This window comes from Tachypleus tridentatus, chromosome 6 (assembly GCF_004210375.1).
Source record: "Tachypleus tridentatus isolate NWPU-2018 chromosome 6, ASM421037v1, whole genome shotgun sequence".
NCBI lineage: Eukaryota > Metazoa > Arthropoda > Merostomata > Xiphosura > Limulidae > Tachypleus > Tachypleus tridentatus.
The window spans coordinates 75,511,606-75,535,982 of NC_134830.1; the positions used below are offsets into that span (position 1 = coordinate 75,511,606).

A 24,377-nucleotide genomic window follows, 5' to 3' on the forward strand; every position below is an offset into this window, starting at 1 on the left:
AACAGTCTCTGTCGTAGCTTAATATATCAACAACTCTTACCCAATTGTTTCTGCTTTTGTAATTACTTGTTACACTGATTAAATTTCTGTATATGGACTCAGTCATTATAACCGACATGTAACCATGTAATTATATAATTATACATGCTATAGCTTTTAGTGTAGCATATGCATTTTCACAAAACATAAGAATTTACTAACCATTACAAGTTTTTTGTGCACAGAAAATCATATTTGTTTAGTATTTATACTAAAGATTTTTTTTGTAAATTTATGAAGCCTTTATACAGTCAATCTGAATACAATGTGATATTTACATTAAGAAGGATTTTTTTTTCATCTTACAGTTTTCATATTTCATTTGTATACTCAAAAGAACCTCCTAAATGAATAATAAAATTTTTATCAGTAAAATTTTATATTTTGTCTGTTATCTTCCCTACCCTAATTCTGATTGCAGAAAAAAATTAAAAATGTACAATAAAATTAAAAGTTAAGAACATGAAATAAACATGAATTACCTTTTTTTCTTTCTACAGTGACTACACATTATAAAAGACAATTTATTCTTATATTCAAAGCACATACTCTCTTGAATTTCTGGTAATTTATTTTATTGCTTTACAGCTGTACTTTAGAAGAATACAACAAAGCAATAATCACAGCAGGACATCTTTGCATAAACAAATTATCTAGTTACCAGTATGTGATGTGCAAGTGATATCTAGAGTATTTTGTTTATACACAATCCATAAAGACCTCTCAAATCTTTACAAGGACTTTTTAAATTTTTAACATCATTTTATGTCAATACATTTGGTATCAAACTGTTTATTGTTATTCAAGTTATAGTATTAAACATTATTTCTTAATTCAAAAGTAAATATTACAAAATCACAGCTAAATACTGATTTTTGTGCATCACATGATATGCTGAATGCAGCACTGGTTCAAATTAGGTGTTTTTGATGTCCATTATACAATGTCTATAGTTTCTCATGAATTAGGAACTCAAGTTATCAATAACGACAGGCTATAATATCAAATAAGAACCTCTTATTTTTTGCACATGCTGAAATATTAGCTATATGTAACAAATCAAACACAGTGGATCCTGCCACCTCTTTACAATTTTAGAAATGCTCCCTCATATATACACTTCTATCCATGATGTGTGAATAACTAACTAAAATCTCCAATAAACTGTCCAACTGTCAAACTTGTTCTTTTAAAGCTATTATTTAGAAAGGAAAGTTGGAAATGTCATAATCTCAAAATTTCATATTTTTTAGACCCCAAAACAGTTTAGTTACCAAGTTTAATAAACTGAAGCAGAATTCGATGGTATTGATATAGTCATTTACAACTTTTGGTTATTTCTAAATGTCTACATATAACTTTAAAAATATTATTTTGTTTCACATCCTCCACTTGTGAATTCTGATAAGGCCTAGCAACTTATGGCAAGCAGCAAATGCCTACATATTGTTTGCTATAATTATTTACTGAACAAGTGACTGGAAATTTCATGGAAATGTTGGTAAACAAATGAGACTCTGGACAAAGCGAAGGAATGGGATCTCCTAATATGGACTTCATCCTCTCAAGCCACCAAGCATGATCAGCCTTTATCCCAAGGAGAAGGGTAATGGGATAATCCAAGGGGTTGTTAGAGAAGCATCCACTGAATGGAATGAAAGTGAGTTCAACACAAGGAAGTGAGAGCTCTTAAGGAAGCTTACATCACTAAAAGAGAGAAGACACCTAATGCAGTTAGAAAAGGAGAAGGTAGGGCCATTGAGACTCACCATTCCATATTCCTGAGCCAAAGTGGGAAGACTGGGCAAAATAAAGATGGGAACTGAAGAAAAACTGAAGAATAAAATATTGAGTGGAATGAACTTCTCTAACTGAATCAGAAAACCTCATACAATTAGCTTCCTAAGGGCGTAAGTAGGCGTAATTAACTGACAAGACATGGAAAGAGGTAAACAGACATCAGTTGACAATGAAAAGCACAGTCCATAGATCTGTCAAGTGAAAATAAAGGGCAAAAGAGCATACCATCAATAAAACACACGGCCAAAAGACTGATTGGCAGTGTCTGTAACTGAAAGATACAAACCTTTTGAATGTACCAAAGAAAATGATATGACACTGTATTACTTGGAATATGAAGATAAGTATTCATCTCAATTATTTAGGCATTCAGAATCCTGAGAAAAACTCCCCCTGAAGTGAGAGAAGTTACTCCATGCTAAATAGATAATCCAAAGAAAATGCAGTGAAATAAAGTATATATAAGCATTGGAGATGACATTTTAAGTCATCCAAAGACCCTTAGGAAAGGCCCATTAAAGGGAAGGTTGAATGCCCTGATAAACTGAGAGGCATAAATGAATGCAATGAGATGGTATAGGCCACCAACCAGACCCCAGTTCTTTGTCCATTTGGAAACCTCAAATAGACAGGAGTAAATCCCCTAAGAGTATGAGGAGGTTTGAAAACCTGTTGGGTGAGGAGGAAGTGATTGACAAAGAAAGACACTGGCATGACCAAGGATCCTAAGGAGAAGAAACAGGCACACTGGAACCCTGGAGGAAAAAAGAGAAGGATAAAGAAACCACGATCTAATAAGATATGATAGAACTGCACTGATAAACAAAGTCAAAAGAAGAGCTCCCACCAGATCTGGACACATGGGGTACCTTCTAGAACTAATGTTAGCATGCCTTACATCATTAGAAGAAATGATGAACTATGTAACAATGGGAAGAAATAAAAGTAAGGAGAGAGAAGAAAAGGTTTGGTACATAAAATAAAGTGAAATATTGCTGTAAAGAATAAACTCTAGGCATCCAGGGCTCTGAAAACATGAAAAATACATAATGTTTTAAAAACGTGGCCGTATATGGGATTCATAGGAAAGGAATCTGGAGTAAGGATCTGTGAAATAAAACCTCATGACCAAAAATGTCTCATCAGTAAAGAAACTGTAGTTACAAGATCAAAGCCAAAGACAAGAGATGGGCAAACAGGAAAGTAAGGATGGAAAAGATGCACCAGAAAATTCTTCTGGGATCCCTAGTTGAACCTCGGATGGAAGGACAAATGAAAGGTACTCCAATAATCACCATAAAAAATTAAAGATTGAAAAGCAGTGCCTTACTGAGCCAAACAAGAATTTTTGGAACATGACCCACAAAACAGCAAAATGAGCCCAATATATGTGAACCTATTATGGACAGCCTGACCAACAGTGACAAAGAGCAGACTGATCAGAAGCCTAAGAGGACAAGAGAAACTAGTACAGTCTCCCCAAGGGAGGCAAAATATGAAACATAAACCCAAAAATCAGAAAATGTTGGACTGTTTTTAGTTTTTTTATGCAAGGAGAAGGCAGCATAACTAATGAAAAAGGGTAGGACAAGGGTCATAAAGTTAAAAATCAATTGATCTAAAATATCACATGCCTGAGAAACACAGTCCTCAGAAACCAAAAGCCAGAAAGAATTCACAGGCAAAATGTAACAAGACATGTTCTACACAAGGAAGTGGATAGAGGAAAGCTGCCGAGATCCTCATTAACTACGTAAGGTACAAAGGTAAAGTGAAAAATCAAAGAATGTCGAGGAATAATAAAACTCTTGGAAAACAATGGCTGATAAATCCTCCAACAGGTTACCATTGCCTGTGGCCTAAAGTATAATTACAAATGAAACAGGCTGACTCAAAGTGGTAACTTGAGCTTCAGAATGGATGCTTGAAATTTGTCAAACAAATTAAAGATTTGGTAGCAGCATGGATAAAAAAAATACTTATTTAGAAAGCAACTAACAAGAGCATAACATGCTCCCATGACACATGATAAGTTTCATGAGAGACATTTCAAAAGCCACTAACTTCAAAAGAGAAGAAAGATTGTGGTAAACGTTAGTAAAAAAAAGGTAGCAGTAATAAGGAACCAAACGAGGATAGTTAATATTTTGAGAGAAGGTAGGTACCATATCGAAATTGTGAATTACATGTACTCCACTCTATGATATAATCTTATTAATATGTTTCATGGCTTGTTTGGATTTTTTTGTTTCAGTTTTATAGAATTACCATTTGAAGTTTGGATCTTTCATGTCTATTAGTAGCATATTAGGCACCTGCAGGACATTTTATAATGGAATGTTTAAAGTGGCCTACCATATTACTACAAGTAGCATGACTCAACAACATTTATCAGAAGAAAGCAGCTGCTATTAATTTTTTTCGCTAACATATCTAGGACAAATTTTTTATTAAAATTAGCTTTAAGTGTATTGTAGCTGATTATTTCATGTACTAAAATTTAATAAATATGTATGCCTCCTACTCGTGTATAAATCTATTATGTAATGTTTCCTCCTTAAATATTTTCAAATACCAAAATTTTAAGATGCTTAATTTAGGCAGAATCTTGTGTAGAAAAAAATAACATCTGCAGTTAATGAAATTTCTATTCCATACTTACTTCCAATGTACAACAACTTGGACAAGAGTATTTCTAACCAAGCTGCTAGCAAAACTGCATGGCAGAGACCAGATGGTATAAGTCTATTTAATTGGCCCACATATTAATTGCCTTGTCAACAAATCAAACCAGTTAAAGTTGATATTCTGCTATTCCCATTTCCTGATAACTTGCCTGAGTATGCCACAGCAAAAGTGCTGATCACTAGCAAGATGAAAGTGTCTTGTTAATCACTTATAGAAAGTAGCTTTCAGTTCTGATTAGTTTTGCAGTTTAGCTAGTATTAACTCTGAGTCTTAAATGGAGTAAATAATATTCACTTCTGTTTCGCTGACTGAGCATGAAAATATCTAGGAAATGAGAAAAATCATAATGATACATTATGTTTAACCAAAATAAACAAGTTCAGCACTAGAAGGCTGCTTGAAAAATGCAACTAAATTTGTCAATAGCAAATATAATCTACATTAGTACCCTATAGTATGATATAATACAGAGAGACTTTATAGATTTATAGTTTTGAGAGAAGAAAAAATTCGTGACCATATTTTGTGAAATTTTTAGAAGATTAGTATAAGGAAATGACAGAGAAATGCATTTCTAATTTATTACTATACAGGATTCTTGAAAAAAACACTAGTGAGTTGATTTTTTTGTATAAATTTAATAAACTTTCTTTCATATAGAAGTAATGCAGATCTGCATTAAAATAACATCAGTTTACACAAAGGAATCCAAATACTTTTCATAATTTCACACTTACATGAATTGGCACTCCAATTTCTGGCCATCTCAGCTCAGGTATGGGAGGTTTTGGACTGTTCCATACCACTATAACTTTGTTAAGGTATGGCAAACCTTTCAATCTTTGTAGAGAGTCTATCATTACTGTTTCTCTTTCATAGGTGAGCATCACAACTAAGAAGGAGGTTCATGAAAACCAAAAATAAGTTATAAATTTAAAATTTAACACAAGAAAGTTAGGGTAAAAAACAAAGACAATTATTATTTGTCTTTTTCCTATTTCATCAAAATATATATGAGCATGATACACTGCAAAAAATAAAACAAACTTATAAACAACACACAACTGTCAAGTAAGATGCCTTAAAATGTAATATTTATCATCTTCAATTTATGTCTACATTAAATTACAGTTAAATTTAGTTTGAGTTTTAAGTGTAAGACTACACAATTAGTTGCCTGTGGTGTGCTCATAATGGGTATCAAAACCTGACTTTTAAATATATGACCTATTACAATTTATCACTGAGACATTGGGAGACTTACAGTTAGAAATTAAGTTAAAATTTATCAACTGACTACTAAGATACAACAGTTTAATAAAATTGCAAAAAAAAAAAAATTGTTAGATTTCTCCCTACAAATGAAAGCTTTTGGCAATTTTACTTAAACAGAAATTTCAGACTTAAATGCTTGCATTCATAATTATTTCTTTGAATGGAAATGTTCCAGGAATATCTGTAAATAAGTTATGTTGATTATATAATTAACATCAATAAAAATAAGTATTCGTTACTTGTAAACTGCTCCCGTGGAACATTCCCACCAAGAGCTTCACTGAATTCCTTTCCTGCTCCACCCTCCCCTTGGCGAATTGGTCTGAATCCATATCCAGAACCTAAAATGAACAATGCTTTAAAATAACTAGTAACTGTCAAAAACCAACATAATTCTGTATCTAGCAAGTTTAAATGACAATAAAACTTTAAAATCAAAAATTTTTTATAGCAGCAAAATAGGCAAAGGTTTTACAGAAACACATGAATATGAAATAGTAAATACAGAATAACTTTTGATAAAATAAACATACATCACGTGTAAACTTGTTTTTATACTGATATTACTAAAACTGCTTTTCAGCTATAAAAAATAAATTAAAAGTTTATAACATTAAATAATTTAATAAAGCTCACTTGAATGTAAAGCAATTTATTCCATGGTTCACTTTTACAAAGGTTAAGTACAATATGTCTAAGTAAATAAATATAAAAAAGAACATCCAACATTTGTAGGTTTGGTAACTTCTTTGTATTTGGTTTTCAATTTTAATAACTTTATACATAAATACAGTGGTACCTCGATTCTCAAACTTTTCCCGTTCCAGAAGGCTGATCAAAAACCGATTTGTTTGAAAACCGAATCAATTTTTCCCATAAGAAATACTGTAAATTAAATTAATCCATTACAAACCTCCAAAAATTATGCATTATGAAGCATTTTAAGTAAAAATATTGCTTATTTATACCTGTATAATAATACTTATATGCATAAAGTCAACCACAAAAACTAAAAACACAATAAAAAAACAATAAATGAAAATTTAACTGAACTTTACTTGTGCTATGGAAAGCTGATGGCATAAGTGAAAGGTGGTGAGGAACGTAGAGAGTAGGAGGGTTATTATTGTTTGGAAGGGTAGTCACCTTCCATAAAAATGTCAGGTAATTCTCCTTCTAGGGTTCTTTCTCTTTTGTCTCTTTTCACCGCTACGACCTGCTTGAGACTCACTGGACCTATTTCTCACTAAAATCTTTTCTAATGTGGTTTGTTTCTGCCTGCATTTTAAAATGTTTCTGAAGTAAGACATGGCATTGTCATTGAAAAGGTTTAGGCTGCAGTTTGCTACAGCTTTGTCAGGGTGAAATTTTTCCACAAAACTTTGTAACTATCCCCATTTTCAACACATTTCCTTGATTAGTGAACTAGGAACATCCTCCCTTCTCTCCTCCTCATCTGAAGACACTTCTTCAGTTGACTTCTGTTGCTGCTCCTTCTGTAGGTCTTGGAGTTCTTCCGTGGTGAGCTCAGTGTTGTGGTCTTCTACCAACTCCTCCACATCATCACCACTCACATTCATGCCCAAACACTTGCCTAGTGAGACAATATCCTCGACAACAGGCTCAGCCTCAAAGCCTTCAAAGTCTTTATCTGCTACTGAATCTGGCCACAATTTCTTCCAGGCTAAGTTCATGGTCTTCAAAGACACTTCCCTACAGGCTTTATCTATGATCCTCAGGCAATGGAGGATATTAAAGTGATTTTTACAGAACTCTGAGGGTTAACTCTGTGTCAGAGGTCACTTCAAAGCACCTTTGAAACAATGCTTTGGTGTAGAGTTTTTTAAAGTTTGACATGACCTGCTGGTCCATGGGCTGAATAAGAGGAGTCATGTTAGGAGGCAAGAGCTTCACCATAATGAAACTGTACTGCTCCACCAACCCGTCCTCCAAGCCTGGTGGGTGAGCAGGTGCATTGTCCATCACAAGAAGGGCCTCAAGTGGCAACCTTTTTTCCATGAGGTAATTCTTTACACTTGGGGCAAACACTTCATGGACCCACTCCATAAAAAATTGCTTGGTTACCCATGCTTTACTATTAGCCCTCCACATGACATTTAATTTACTTTTCAGGACATTATTTTTCTTAAAAACCCTCGAGTTCTCAGAATGGTACACAAGAAAAGGCTTAGGTTTTAAGTCCCCACTTGCATTACTACATAACAATAGAGTTAGCCTGTCCTTCATTGGCTTGTGTCATAGCAGTGACTTCTCCTCCTTGGTGATGTCAGTCCTCTTCAGTATTTTCTTCCAAAAGAGGCCTGTCTCATCACAGTTTAACACTTGTTGGGGAATAAAACCCTCAGCTTCTACACAGTCCTTAAATTCCCTAGCAAATTTATCAGCAGTGTCTTTGTTAGAAATGGCACCCACCCCATGTCTCACTACAATATGTTTTCCACTTCTCTTCCTAAATTTTTCAAACCACCCCCTACTAGCCTTAAAAGCATCACTTGTATCAGTACTTGTTCAAGGGGTGTTTTTCAGGAAGTCAGCATGCAACTGCTTTGCTTTTTCACAAATGATGGTCTCAGAAATGCTATCACCAGCTAACTGTTTTTCATTTACCCAAATCAACAACAGTTTTTCTACCTCTTCCATTGTTTGTGAACTTTGTTTCATAAGCACTGTCACTCCTTTTGCAATATCAGCTCCTTTGATGACTTCTTTATTTTTCAGTATGGTGCAGACTGTAAACTTCGCCATACCAAACTGCATAGCAAGGTCAGACACAGGAACATCACTCTCACACTTCGCTATGAGATCTTTTTTCACCTGTATTGTGGCTTTAACAACTTTTCTTTTTGATTTGCTGGTTTCATTATCCTTCTTTGACCCCATGGTGGCTTATGTAATCAGAATATTTAGAGAAACAAAAACAAAAAAAACAAAAAGAAATACGAGAACATTCACAGCAGATTTTAGCAAGGGTGTGGATTGAGTGACAGGTGCGGGTAAAATGTTTTGGGCAAGCTTGGCATGGGCTGAAAGTGGTCGAAGGGTCGTTTGGGTCAGCAGCCGGGTTATTTTGGGGGTTTGTGCCATGACAGCTTGGTTCGGGAACCGAGTTTATGTTTGACAACTGCGACATTTGTTTCTCAAATAATATGTTCGAAAATCAAATTGTTTGAGAAGGGAATCGTTTGAGAACCGAGGTACCACTGTACATATATAATGATAATGAAATGATGGAAAATACATATTCAGATTGGAATGTATATATGTTAACTCATTTTTAATTCTTTCTATTGCTGTTATTGAGCAAAAATGTTTGAATTCAGATAAATAAAGGAGTATCGTAAAACTAAACTGTAGTTTTAAATGTGTAAGAAAAAAACAATAAAGCTATTTTCTTTTGCAGAAATAAAAACCATTTCAGAGATGGATAATATTAAAAGCGTATCATGTACATAAATGTGGAATATCGGAAGCACCGTGCCTTCTTATTTAGATTAATATAACAAGGATTACCTTGTACCTTGGCACTCACGATGTTTTGTACTAAACTTCCTAAGTGATAAATTCAAACTGTATATGCTAGTTTTATCATTTAATGTTAAGTTGATTTTACCTGTTTTACACAATATCATGGACATAGAAATACAGTAGTTTCACTAACTTTCAGTGATGGTACAAGAGTTTACAATATAATACTTCAACTAATAATAACATATTACAGCCAAAAAGCTTACAGATACATCATATTCATGTGACAAACTAACTATGGTATTTTGTTACTACTATTACACTTTTTTCAACACATTTAACCACATTAATAATGAACATTAACATGTGTGAGATTTGTAATTTTAATGGTTCTTTATACATTTTTAAAATATTTCTGATATGTCTGTTTACTTTTATTGAACTATTAGGTTTTTCTACTTGTCAAAACATCAAATGTTCCAATGTATTTATTGCACATTCCTATTATTTAGTCATCTGATGTAACACTTTTTGGCTATATTTCAAAAGTATCTTGAACAGGCTACAAAAACATAACACGTAAAATCTATACATCATACTCTCCCATCAGTACATAACTATTATATACAAAATCTTAAATATTTACATGATCTAATTTTTGAACACACTAAGTTCAAATGAGATCATGTGCTAAATTCAGCTTGAACAGTTACATTTTCAGCTTGATCAGTCAAGGAAATAATATTGTATAATCTTTGAGTTTGTGTTTGAGGATTACTATGAGGAAATCACATTGGACAGAAATGTTTTTGTACTTTGGTGGCCCTATTTGTAATTGCTGAACTTCAGAAAAATTATGTATTGTGCATGCCCTTGAAGCACTTTCAGGTTGAAAAGTCTGGTTTGTCTTTCACCATATTTCCATTTACTGACTGTCAACATTTTATCCTAATATCAGCACAATGTCAAGTTAATTTTGCTTTAACTCACAGACACTATTTCATTTTTTTTAGTTTCCTCCCTTACTTTCCAATGCATAAATACTACTACTATAGATGATCAGTGATTTTTTTCTTTACACATCAAAAATAATTTAATTTCAAGTGCAAAATATATTTTATCTCATTAATTGTTCCTACAACAAATAGCTATACCTGTCCTTTGCATGTTGGGTTCACAAATTCCATATTGTACAAATTCAGCAATTTTGAACTAAATGTATCCCTGAATTACCCCAAAGGTTTAGACTTGTAAATCTTTTTATACAATTAACCAGTGCTGATGAAGACAGAAGTATTTTTAAGTTATTAAAACTTGGTATATATACTATGTCATGGTTGCTAGATAAGGAAAAGTTAATACAATATTGAATATTATGTATATATATTAAGAATACTCACATTCTGAATATCAGCAAAGACAACTAATGCATTTTTTTACAACTGGTTTCAAGAATCTTAATTAAAGATTACTTTTTTAATGAGTTTATTTAATTCACTTATTCAAGTTACTTAAATAGTATTGGTGGTTATAATTAGCACTAAGTTGGACAACCCTACCAACATACGAGTAAAATAAATCAAGTTATTCCACAAATCAAACAAGTATTTTAAGAGCAAATATGTTGTTTCTTTGGGAACTTTTGTACATATTCTAACAGGCTAAAAGAAACATTTGTATTCTTGAAAAAATAGTTCATGTTCACAGAAAAGGTATATTTCATAAATTTCAATAACAGTAACAATTATAGGTTAGTTAACATATAATAAACAAACTTTAGAACTGAAATTTTTTGTGTACATTAATCTCAAAATTTTTACTTTTCTTTATAAGTAAGAAGTATAGACCAACATTACCTGTAAACTTAGCTTCTGATGGCAAAACAGGATCAAAAGGTGTATGAGGATACAAGAAAAATGGATTAACCAAATTATTCCAGAGGTTAACTTGCTGAGTTAGAGGAATGCTATAATTCCGTCGAAAAGTTGGTGAAGGAAAAGGAGGTTCAATTGGACCAAGACTTTCATCTACTTCTGAATCTGTTAGCACAAACGATGTTAACTTCAAAGGCTTAAATGTTTCATTAAAAACACTTGGAGATGGTTCATCTCTAGCTGCAACAGCTGGAATGCCAATACGACTTCGAAGTAATGCCAATGCTGTATCAATTACTTGTTGAGTTGTTGATAAATATCGCTCCCAAAGAAGTCGACCTTTGTTCTTGATAACAATTATGTCTGAATCTGTAAAGGTTCTTAATATGTAATGAAGTTCAGTAACTCTTGGCTTGGGCAGCTCAAGAACAGCTTGCTTCCAGTCTACAAATTCATCAAATGGAAGTCTGATATAATTTCCTAGAATCACTGGAATAGCTCCATTTTTAAAAGCTTCAAATAGTCGGAATTGTATGTGAACACTAGAAACAATATTATAGCTGACTGGAGAAAGAACCAAAGTAAAAGTAGAGTCCTTGAGCATTTCTTCACTAGTCTGATCAGCACACAATAACCATTCATTTATCTCACCATCAAGAGTGCCTTTTGGACAAGAAAACTGAAACCAAAAATTATCATTTGTTGTATCAGATACCATTTGTTTCAGAACATTAATCACTTGATTATCAGAACTGTCTCTGGAATATTCAACTTTCATAAGTCTCCTTGAATTTACTAGAGAAGAATATGTATCTTCTTGCAAAGAAGAAATTCCAGTCAAATCATTACTATGGTAACTTTTATTATTACTTTGGAAATGCTGCACAAATTTAAAATGAGAATTAACCACCTGAGTTTTTAGTTCACCCTGAAATGATAAAAGATATTTCCTTCTGGCAGGAGAAAGAAGTGGTACTTCTTTCCAGATTTCATGCTGTGAAGTATGAAGAATCAGTGGAGGAACAATGATGTCAAATCGATCTCTAAATGAACTTGATAAAAAATGTGATTGAACAATTATTGCACGTCCAGTATTTACACCAGTAAAGATATCACTTGTATTAGAAGATGATGCTAAATTGAGAAGAATGTGATTTCGACCATCTCCACCCCAATGTGTCAAACTATGTAAATATTTTTCAAGGAACAATTTATTGTAATTTCCTACTTCAACCTCTCCTACCAACACAACAAATATACAAGCTATCATTGGATCAAAGGTTACATGAATATTTGTATTTAAAGACTCAGTCACAGTTTTTTTTACAATTTTTTGTAATTGGTTCCAGGAAAGACGATAATCATCTGGGTGATAAAAGTAAACAGGGAAACCTGATGTAACAGAACATCTAGAATAATCAAAACACGAATGCATTCTACAGGATTTAACTTTATTCAAAGGGGGAACATCCAAGACTACATTATCCAGAAGAGATGGGAGGATTTTTTTTGGTGCAGTAATGTGAGGTACATTTCTCTCCAATGCTTCTTTTTGCTCATACTGAGCTTGTTCAACTGAGAGTCTCAATTTCTGTAGCTCAACTTCAAGTCGTCCATATTCAGTTTTCATTTTTTCTAATTTCTGATTAACAGTTGTTATTTCTGCCTGTAAAACACCATATATGTATTCAACTTATAAGAAAATTTATAATAATTTCATACTGATAGCTTTAAAAAAAAATAATAAAATTACTCCTAGACTTTCATTATTCTTCCTAAAGCTAAGGTTTAGAAACATACACGCATTAACCAAAACATGTTCAAATAGAGTATCACAGTGATATTATAAACATTCAAGGTTTAAAATGTGATAAAAATATTCAATTTAATGTAAGTTTTTGATAATGAAAGTTCAATAAATGATATTAATGCATTTCCATTTTGACATAAACTACACACAAAAAAATACTTTGCAAACACATTATAATAAAAAAATATTTTAAACTAGAATCAAACTTATTTGGATCTGAACCAAAATCATGATAGTGAAGAAAATCACGTACCAAGAGTAATGACACTGCTTTAGTAACAAAGATTATTGTGATTGAAAAAGGAGCTCTGGGACTGAGACATGAAGTCAGGACCTTTGGCTAACAGGGTTAATGCTCTATCCAACTTTTCACTTAATTTGTTAGAAAATTTACTTTCATTACTTCATAATGTGAATTAAACTGTGCATATAAAAATTTGATGTGACAAAGTCAGTTTACAAATCTAGAAGAATCAATTTTAAAATGTTCTAAAATTAATAAATGCACTAAACAAAGTTAATAATTTCATCTTAAGTTTGTTTCTTTTAATCACTTTTATTATACATTACCTGAATTTTTTGTCTTTGACTTTCCAAAGATCGTAGTTCATTACTAACAGATGTCTTTATTCGCAGCATTTCCTCAATGCGTGATTTAAGGTCTCCCAGCTTTAAACTGTTTAAGTCCTCTATCTCAATACCTTTGTGAAGTCCATCTGAATTTTGCAACTCTCCCACAAACTACACAAAAAATAAAGCACAATATATGTGTGTGTGTGTGTGTGTGTGTGAATATATATATAAACATCTGTACATATTTTACATTTATGTGTAGCCATACTAATTCCAAAATTTACATATAACTGAACCGAATAAAATGGAATCTTCAAACAGCAATTCAATTTAAATACAAAAACCTGGACATAAATAATATTTCTCACACAGATGGCTTATAAAATCATGTCTCAAATTATAGTGTGAAACCATTATGATGTGCCCTGATGGAAGAGAAATCTTGTAAAATTAGATTTCCCACAGTGGTGGAGATGAACAGTCTATCAACAGTGTATTCATAAAACACACAAGAAAGTGAATAGAAGAAGATGATTTGGGTGCTCTAGCAAACAATCTTCCACATCTTAGCTGTCATTAAGTATAAAAAGCCAGATTTGTGAAGGTATTCACTTAAAAACAGGAAAAGAAATAAAACAGAAGAAGAAAGATACAAGTTCTCAAAGACAGATCACTAACTAACAAAAGTAAAGATTTTAGTACAAAGTTGGCATTCAACCCTTGTAAAAACAGCAAAATTATAACCAATTCTTTAGTTGATCCACTTAAAAAAAAAGAAAGAAAAGTTGAAGTACCATTTATTAGAAGTATACATATACAAGTTACAATTAGTCATACATACAATAAGCATATTGTTGTAATGAGAAATTCTGAATGCCAGATAAATTAAATCAACAACTGTGTTTTTTAACAAAGTAAAATCACAAGTGGTTTTATAAAAGTCCAGTATTGTTCAGGGTAACTATAGGTAATTATTTTCACACTTAATTAAGTTAGACATAGAATCATACTTGACATTGAAAATTGTATGAAGTTAACTGCATGGAAAAAGCTGTTCCAACTTTGATGATAAATCTGAGAAGGCATTTAAGCAATGAATTCTTTATGAAGAGAATCATTCCATTCATCAACAACTTCACAAATATAAGTTTCTATAGCAATCATAGATTCAAGATTTATTTCATAGATTTATAAAGCTTAACTGTATTTCTTTGGTGAAATCTATAATTGGTCCTACCATGAATAGATCAATATCTTTCTTGAGCACTGAACTCAATTAATACAAAATGGTAGCACATCTACAAGAAGCTTTCTTATATTTACAAATTTATACATAATATGTAAATTGAAAGTTATGAATTATTTCCCACTTTACACTTCTAATTCCATTGAATGTCTCTGATGTAAACATAAAACAAATGAACTGGTTTTGGTTCTTTCATAAACATCCAGTTATGGATATAGTACTAGAATTTCAGCAACAGTTAACTGATCTGTAATATATGAACATATATTCAACATATTGGCACTATTAAGTTTACCAGCCATCACAAGAGCACTAATTTTAAGACCAGACAGTTTTCAATTACTTTAGTTTTTTTCAAGAATGTCATAAATGATACAAACAAATGTACAGTATATACTACTTTAACAGTAATTTCATATAAAGATGCTAGACACTATTAATATTTAAAGCTTACAGATGAAACTAATAACCAACTTTATACACATGGTGATATCCGTTGTTTAATTTATAATTAGACACAAATGGAGCTTTTTGAGCTTTTTCACCTATTCACCTTCAGTTAGTTTACTTAGTATTATCTGAAAATTTATTCAAAACCTGTAAGCTGGCATGCTTTATCTATAGTTTACTATACCATATTTTTGTAGTCTTATAACTCTAAAAGAAAATAATACATATTCCAAAAGTTTTAAATAGCTTTGTTACATATATAAAAAGCAATTTATCCACATTTTTTTTTAAAAATTTAAATGATGTTGGTAGTCTTCATAAAATTACTCATAGATTCACAGCTACTGAATTTTTGAATCTTTACCAAAGAAATTTCTTTTGTTCATCCTTCAGTAAACTGTCAACATCACTGAGACTTTTAAAGGTTTTAGTATGAAACCTTTCTTGTTTTTAGTTAATTACTGTTCAAGTATTCCTGTGATAAATTGCTACAGAGTACTGATTTTGTGAATTAACATGAGTTAGTAATTACTTCAAACAAAACCATCTACTTTGTATTATTTAAAGGCCACTTGATTGTTATACAGTAATTGTATATGATGACATGGGCAAGCATTACAGAATAAGGTGAATCAATTAGTAAACTAAATGCATATTTGATAAATGACACTATTATAGTTAGTCTAAGGTAATGCAATTATGTTATCATACTTGGGATTGCACATTTAATACAGATGGGAATTTAATAGCATGGCTAACAAAACATATCTTGGCATAGTAGTAGATAAGTCATTCAAAAATGAGCTTTGTTGTTGGTTGTCATAGTAACAGAATTTTATGATGTACTTATAAACAAATCAGTTATATATTAGAGAGAAAATTATTTCTTTTATTCATATTATTAGTTATGCCTCATTGAGATACTAATTTAGTTTTGGTCTACTCATCTAAGAAAGGATATGACATAACGAAAATCAAACAGCTTAAAGGAAGACTATTAGGATGATTCCAAACATAAAGGGTTTATTTTATACTGATGTTTGTATGCTATTGTTCCAAGCATAATTTCAAGGGCCAAAAAAGGTAATGTCAAGCTGTGGTCCATGAGCATTAGAAACCAATAAACTTGAAATTTGCAAAAAACCATAAAACTGCATATTTTTACAATATTTTTCATAAATTGTCCAAATTGGCTTTAGTGTCTAAACTCTTACTTATATATATATAAAACTATTTTGAGATAATATGTAAAAACAAAGTAGGTGTTATGGTTGAAAATGAAGTTATATATTACCTATAGTGTCTAATGACTAAACCCTAAACACCAGCACATGATAAAGGTATATGTGATATTGAATATCCCTAACATCATTGAAATAAAAAAAAGTTCTGTAACAATGTAATGTTGAAAGAGAAACAAATTTATCATTTATCTAGTGATGTAATAAGTGACTGCTGTATGTTAACCTTAACATAACATGATATTTCTTTTATTAGAAGGTAATCTGGTGTGGCTTTGCTAAAAGAAACATACACACTTATTAGATTTACCATCCAATGCAACATGGGTTCCAAATCTTCTGAAAAATTTACTACTTCCAGTATTATGTTAAAGTTAATTTTTTTTTAAATCTAAAGCTACTGTAGACACTCTTCCTGTATATCAAAAATTTTATATTATCAACTGCATTTTTTTCTTTATTATTACACATAATTCAGTATTATTGTAATTTCACATATTTTGTTCATAAACGTGTATACAAAAATAATAGAGCCTTAAGTGTTATATCTATAAGTAAGCAGTTAATCACATGCTTTGTAACCAACCAAAGGAATATTGTTTTAACGGCATTTAAACATGGATGCATTTACATAAAAAACACTAGCTGAACTACCATCTTAAAATATAAAGTTTTTTATTAACTTTACTAAAACTTCAAATTTTAATGTGCTATGTCTATATGTTAAACTCAGGAACTCAAGTAATAGCTCATACTACTCACTAGGAAAATGCATACTTACCCAAAGTAAAAACCTAGTACTTTCATCATTACACATGAGGCTTAACTTTTAAGTCAAACAATATTAAAATGAAACTTGATAATTACAATTCTTATCACACAAAATATGACGACCTTTATAAAATGAATACGAAGGAAACGTTTGGCAACTATTACTAAGATTATGTATAACTGTCCCAACTTGTAACTACCAACCTGTTAAAAAGACTGAAATTACATTATAATGCTTTCATGGATCTGGGAGGGTTTTAAACATGTATATGGGCTAAGGATTCTTCTACAGTAGGCTTGTGAATTGTTGGCAATAAATTTTACAATAAAAAGATAGTCAACTTATTTTAAAATAATGTATTCAAAAGCAAGTCAAATTACATACATTTTTTTTTTTTACATAATGGATATTACAGTTGTATTTCAAACTCACTGAAGTCAATGGGATTTTCTCTAAACTATGTGATGCAATGATTTAAGAATACTTAGTTAAGATAATGAGAAAAATAATAAAATTTTCTAATGTGACTTAACATTAGTTACACCTTGACAGCAACAGAAGCAGAAGTACAATGTATAACGTGTAGAGTTATGTAATCAAACTTGCCATACTATTGCCTTTAAAATGATTAACTTTTACCTCTCTTATTATGAAAAACTAAACAATCATTAAATACACAACTCATAAAATAAATTAATGTGTACACTAAACAGTCTTGTACATTCAACAATAAGCCTGTCTTCAAGAAAAATATTTACAATATTTATTTACACTAAAAAGAAAGACTGTTCTTAGTTCTTATACTACGTCTTCTCATATTGTCTGTACCAACATTTTTATGTTCATCAAGTTTGGACAGCTTCGGCTGGCCCTGACACCATTGTCATTCTTTGGTCCTCCTTTTTTGGATGAACTTGGCTATCTTAATTTGTGCTCTTGTTCTCTCAGTTTCTTTTTTTCTGAGTTAGTGTCCTTATTTTTCTGTATGCAGACTCTCCTTCTCCATTTTCTCTCTTTGTGCTCTTATTCTCTCTCTTTATTTTCAGTCTTTCCTTTCTCTAAGTTTTTCTCTCTCTCTATACTTCCAGTCTTTTGTTTTCTTCTCTTCCTTTTTCTAGTCTTTCCCTTTCCTTCTTTTAGTCTTTCCTCCTTTCTTCTCTGCTTACACCCTTCTCTTTCTAGTTGTTGTTGTTTAACAAACTCTCATGACTCACCATCATTTAATCCAAGACACTCGCATCTTTCTATCCATATATCAAATTCTACATAGTTACATGTAATAATTGTATTCTCTACAATATTTGCAGTGCTACTACAGTTGTGTGTACACAGGCCTATTTATTCTCTGTCATTCACATTTTTTTTTTCTACCACCATTTACTAATGCATAATTCTGGCTGGCTCACCAAATGTCAAGTTTTAATCATATTGTTTTGGATCTTTATGCAAATGTTCTTTTATTTTTTGATGAGGATGGTTGGAATATTTTTCCTGTTGCATTAAGTAAATACCACTTGTAATTTGAATAAATAGATACTGTTACATCTACAATTTAGAGATTCAGTGCTATTATGTTTTTGAGTTTTATTAAAATTTCCTCCATATATATCATAGAATTCTGTCATTGGTCATTAAAATGTATATTGTTTAGATCAGCAGATGGAACAGTCAGAAAAACTGATGAGTCCCTTATTGTCCTTAAATGTTATCTCAGCACCTAGTAAATTAATTATAAACATCATTTATATATTCCATTGTAGGTTTAAATATATTTCCACCATCAGAACATATTTATGGTAGGAAGAAAGAGTTTGCCTAAATGGGATGGAATAATGCTGTCTGGTGATAATAACAGAAGATAACTAACTAACTAAATAATAATACAGTACAGTATACTAGCAGATGTCTGTTGAAACATTTCAATGGGAGATTTACTAAAATTGTTATTTCCAATAGGTATTTACTCCTTTTACATAAATAGCTATTCTTACATTACATGTTTGTGGCAGAAGTTTAGTTTGAAGAGAGACAAGCCAGGGGACTTCTCTCCCCAAGTGGGGTGTTCAGGAATGTTCTTGTTCCTTTTCAACCCCACCCATTGAATTTTGAGTTGATTGCTACACAATGAAATTGTGATTGGTATTGAGTTTAAAAGGAAAGTCGGCTTTCCCAACTGAGGCCCGGGGATGTCAGTGTCCCCTTTCACCTCTCTTGTGATTTGATTTAGGTTAGTTATTATTTTCATGGTTTGTGTTAATTTTTGTCTGACAGTTTTGGACATTTTTGTTAGTTGTGTTTCACCATGACTATTTGATTAGTTTTGACACAGCCTGATCTGTCTGGTCAGTTCAGTGTGACAAAGTGAAGATCAGCAGGGCTGATGCCATGTTGTTGATTGTGATGATCGATGATTTGACGAACAAAGGAAGATCAAGAAGAAGCACGGCAGGAGGCGGTATACAAAACATTTCTTAAATTCTTCTCCTCTTAAAGGGCCCATGATCAGAGTCATGGTATGGCTGGGATCTTGAGATCCAATGCCATGGCTGGGATCAATAAGTCCAAGTGCCTAAGAATTTGCTGAGAGGGGAAATGGGAGTACCCTGGAAAATCCCATTTTCACAGGACAGGCACCAAATAATCTATCTGTCCTGTGCCTGAAGCTGAAATTGAAAAGAAAAAACATATTATTGAAGATTAATATAAAGCAACTTGTTTAGTGTGTGTTGTTTGTTGTTACGTTAAGAGGTTTTGTCAGACACGTGCGTTATGTAGGGAAAAGAGAATTATGTGTGTTAAATGATTTGTGTTCATTGAAAGACATTATATGGTGAGATGTATTTCATGGGAATACTGGCTATTTTGCATAATGATGCAGTTGATTTATTTCCATGTTCTGCTTTCTTGTAGTATTTGTGTGCTAATTTGGTTAGCCTGTTTCTAAGGGTAGGTTGGTTACTGATTTTGTGTAAATAGTTGATGGGTGTGTATACTTGGCAGTCGATTTGCTGCTCTTAGTACTTTATTCTGTTGTATTTGAATCCTGCATAGTGTGTTGTTGGACATATTGTATGTAACCTGACAACCATATTCTATTAGGGGGGCAGATATAAGCTTAATATATTTTGAGGATGGTTTCATGTAAGAAGCTAGTATGTTTGCCCACGATGGTTAGCAAGTGTGATATGATCGATGACTGCATGTTGTGAACATATTTGTTCCATGTCTGTCTGGTGTCAAATATGATACCAAGGAATTTAATGTACTTCTTTATGTTGATCTGCTAGTTCCCAAGTTTAATTTTTACTTTTTCTAAAGTTTTTCTGTGTCTTTTTAATTTCTTATAAAAAGTGACTGCTTGTGTTTAAAACCACTTTCTACTTATTGCTCCAGTGTGAGACAGTGTCTAATGACTTCTGAATGCAAGACATGGCCATCAGAGGATTTCTGGAGATGCTTCAGATGGAGATGTCATCAGCATATTGTGAGTTGTAAGTGTAAGTTAGACTAGGGAAAGGTATGTCACTGACAAATATAATGTAAAGGAGTGGCAAGGGAATGGATTCTTGGAGCACTGCTGCAGTAATGTTGAACTTCTTGGAAAGAATCTTGTTAACTTTTTAACCAGATCTTGAATCTGGGCTGTTCTATTTGTAAGAATGTTAGATATCTATCTGACAATGGTGTGGTTTACTTTCAGATTGTTTAATTTGAATCTGATGGCATTGTGCCAAATGCTGTCAAATGCTTTTTTAACATCCAGGAATACTCCTGTAGTTACTTGATTTTTGTTGAATGCCTTATAAATTGATTCAGGAATCAACCTCGTGTAAGGTGTTCTATTGTTTGTCTGTTTTTTATGGAAGTGTTTTGATATTCTTGGAGAATGTTACTTGTTTCGCAGAAATACAGAAGATGGTTGTATGTTATTTTCTCCATCAGTTTACCAAGATAGCTTTAAAGACTGATGGTATGGAAGTTATCCAGATTGGTCCTGTTTGTTTGTTTTTTGGAATAGTGGTGATTATTGGTTTTTTTCCAAATGTCTGGGTAATAAGCAGTTGATAATGAGAGATTTGAGATATTAGTGAGATGCTGTAGTAAGTGATCTGAAGCTTTCCTTAAAATGCGATTGAGTATTTGGTCGTTTCTAGAAGACGAGTTTTCCAGATTTTTTATGCTGATCTTGAGTTCAGTGATGGTGATTTTTCTATTAATTAAATTGGAATGGCTTGTTGGGATGCTACCTGGGAATTGCAGTGTGAAAGATGATTGGTTTGAATGTACGCAGTCGTTAACGTGTTGTTAATGTTGTGTGTCAAAGTTGGGAGAATTTAGTCCACTAAAGGTAGATTTGTAATAGTCGGCCAACAGGTCAGCGTTTTAAAAATCTATCCTTGTGACAGTATTGTTGTACATGATGTGTTGAATTTTTGTTCAAGGAAATGCTTCATTTTCTTCCAAAGTTCTTTGGGGTGATTTTTAGTATTTTATAATTTTTCATAGAAGTTAAACCAATTTATTTCTTTTAATATTTTAATTTGGCATTTAATTTTTACATTTATTCTATTGATTTGAGTTTTAATTGTTGGGTCTTGGGTTATGTAATGAATTATTGGTTGTCTGTGCTCGGTTATTAGGGTGTGAATTTTTGTCCATTTGTTGTGAGAGTTTTGTTTAAGATTGTGGTATTGTGTCTTCGATAGCTTTGTGGAGGGCTCTTGTAACTTCCTCTACATAATTATCAAGTTTGTGTTTATTGTTGACATGACTGATACATTGTGGCAGGTATGAGTGAAATGTAGTGTTGAATGTGAGCCAATCGGCTCCAGTGTACATGTATACTGTGGGAGCTGTACATGTTACTGGGGGAAGGGGGGGAGGAGGAAAAGCTCATATGAATCACACAAGAAATAAGGAGGTGGTCACTGGTGGTTTCTTCATGCACAATAAAGTCAGTTGTGTGAAATAGCATTGCTCTGGGAGCTATGATAAAATCTAATACATGATAAGACTCATGTGCTGCAGAAAAATGTGTGGGTGTGTGATTACTTATTAGATGCATGTTGTTAGAAGAAAAGAAGTTTCATACAATTAATCCTCTATATGTATTTTTGTAACCTTTTAGTTCTAAATATGGAGAATTTAAGTCTCTATAATTATTAGTTTAGGATTTCAGTTTATATACTTCTGTAAATAGTTGAGATCGATATCTTTTGACAGAGAACAATATATGGCTAAGATTAAAATTACTGTGTGATTATTAAGGTGTGTGATAACTATTGACTGAAATAATTATTCCTCTGTTTTGTGAGAAAGGTATACCAAACGAATTGATTACAGGAATTGTAACATTTTGTTGTTTTTTGCAGAGTGTTTCAGATATTGAAAGGATGTCAGCATTTATTCGAGTGTTTAGGTCATAGATTTCTATTTTTTTTTGTCAACAAGGTTTCCTTGGCAATTAGTTATTCTTGTTCAGTGCTGCCCTTTTCATACAAAACCATTTTGTGTGCCATAAGTCTTGAGCTCCCACATACCTCATGGTCAACATGGTTCAGTGTCTTTCATATAAATCATTGTGTAACAACTCTTCACCAACAAGAGTGAAACACATCTTCCTGATTCAAGTACATTACCTCTTCCCACATAAATACTTAAAAAATCCCACATTGAAAAGATGAAGAGACCAGTGAAAGTGAAAGAAAGAATCGTGTTTCAAAAACATCCAAAAAACAATTAAAAGGTGATCATAGCAGATTATCATATGTGGGATACTGTACCACTTATGCAATGATATACTCTATGCTAAGTGCAGAAAGAGATGGCAGAGAAATGGGTGGTAAAATGAAGAATATCCAAAACATAGAGGATAATAGTTGGATAGGTATCCAAACTACTCAATATCTCAATCTCATAGGTGACAATAATGCATGCGAGTGTAAAAAGATTGTGCCCAAAAGTGCAGAATGGCTATGGCATGCTGTACCATAAATGACCAGTCAACTAATCCACATCCCAGCCACCAAGAACCAGCTTCTATGAAATTTGGCAATTCAACTACTATCCAAAACCCAGCAACTAGAAACTGACACCCAAACTAACACCAGCAAACATAACACTCACCAATCTGTGAACAGGACATTATCTGAATAATAAAGCTATTCCTCTGTTGTTAAATATCCCACTCAAAACAAATCAGAAAGGAACCATTCCTAGCACAGTAACATCCTGAATTTTAGAAAATCTTCAAGGGATAACACAAGAGGAAGGACTATAGTAACCTGCATGATTATTCACTGTGTTATACAACAAAGTAGCAGTAAAGATTAGTCCAACTGAATGAATGAACAAAGACACCTGCAATATACGTGTGAGGACTTATGTTGACTGGCCCAGCAATAAATCCAAAACCCAGCCACTGGGAACCAGCATCTGTGTGGGAGTAGGATGAGAGATCCAACTGAAGGGGTGAACTATGGCTTTGACAGCTCACTTTAAAGCTCCAACATCTTCTTAAATAGATCCTTTCAGAAATGGAGCTTCAGAATGGAGGACATATCATCTACTCCAGCAGAACACCACCACCCTACTCTTAAACAAATGAATTCATTATTGTTTGTATTGTACATTCCTATCACATTCAGAGGATTCTTCTATGGTCCACTATCTCAGCAGCTGGAAATGGAAAGAAGTAAGGACTTGCACTCCACTGGAAGAAAGAAAAGGGAGAAAATGCAGTGAAGAGTCCAAACAAATGTTAACATTAGAGGCAGTAGAATGGAAAACTATGAAAACCCTATTTTTAAAAGCAGATCACTCTTTATTTACTCAAAGTAAGGAATGACAAGAATGAGCTGTTATTCTCTTCTGCTTTACACATGATTGATTGATTGATTTAGTGTTTTATGGCACAAAGCAACTAGGCTATCTGCGCCAAACGTCTGGTAAAAAGGTAAAAATAAATTAAATGTACTAAAATATAGAAAAGGAAATGAAGGTAAAACAAAACATCATTGAAAAAGAGAAAAAGCATAAAATCAATGTTGACACCTAGTTTACAATGGTAAGAGAGAAAGCAGAGTAAAAGAAGTTGTAAAGTACTTAGTCTAGCAAAATGGTA

The 24,377-nt window shown here is 32.5% G+C and overlaps 1 protein-coding gene across 5 annotated transcripts in view; it reads right to left on the reverse strand.

Moving 5' to 3' along the window:
* The window catches only part of botv (exostosin like glycosyltransferase 3), a 55,446-nt gene that overhangs the window by 19,430 nt on the left and 11,639 nt on the right, over positions 1-24,377 (reverse strand). For all 5 annotated transcript variants that reach the window (XM_076505583.1, XM_076505579.1, XM_076505581.1 and 2 more), the window contains 4 exons: positions 13,543-13,713; positions 11,145-12,828; positions 6,042-6,143; positions 5,265-5,419 (listed from right to left, as the gene is read on the reverse strand). In XM_076505583.1, coding sequence (XP_076361698.1) covers positions 5,265-5,419; positions 6,042-6,143; positions 11,145-12,828; positions 13,543-13,713 — 2,112 coding nt within the window. The remainder of the gene's footprint in view (positions 1-5,264; positions 5,420-6,041; positions 6,144-11,144; positions 12,829-13,542; positions 13,714-24,377) is intronic.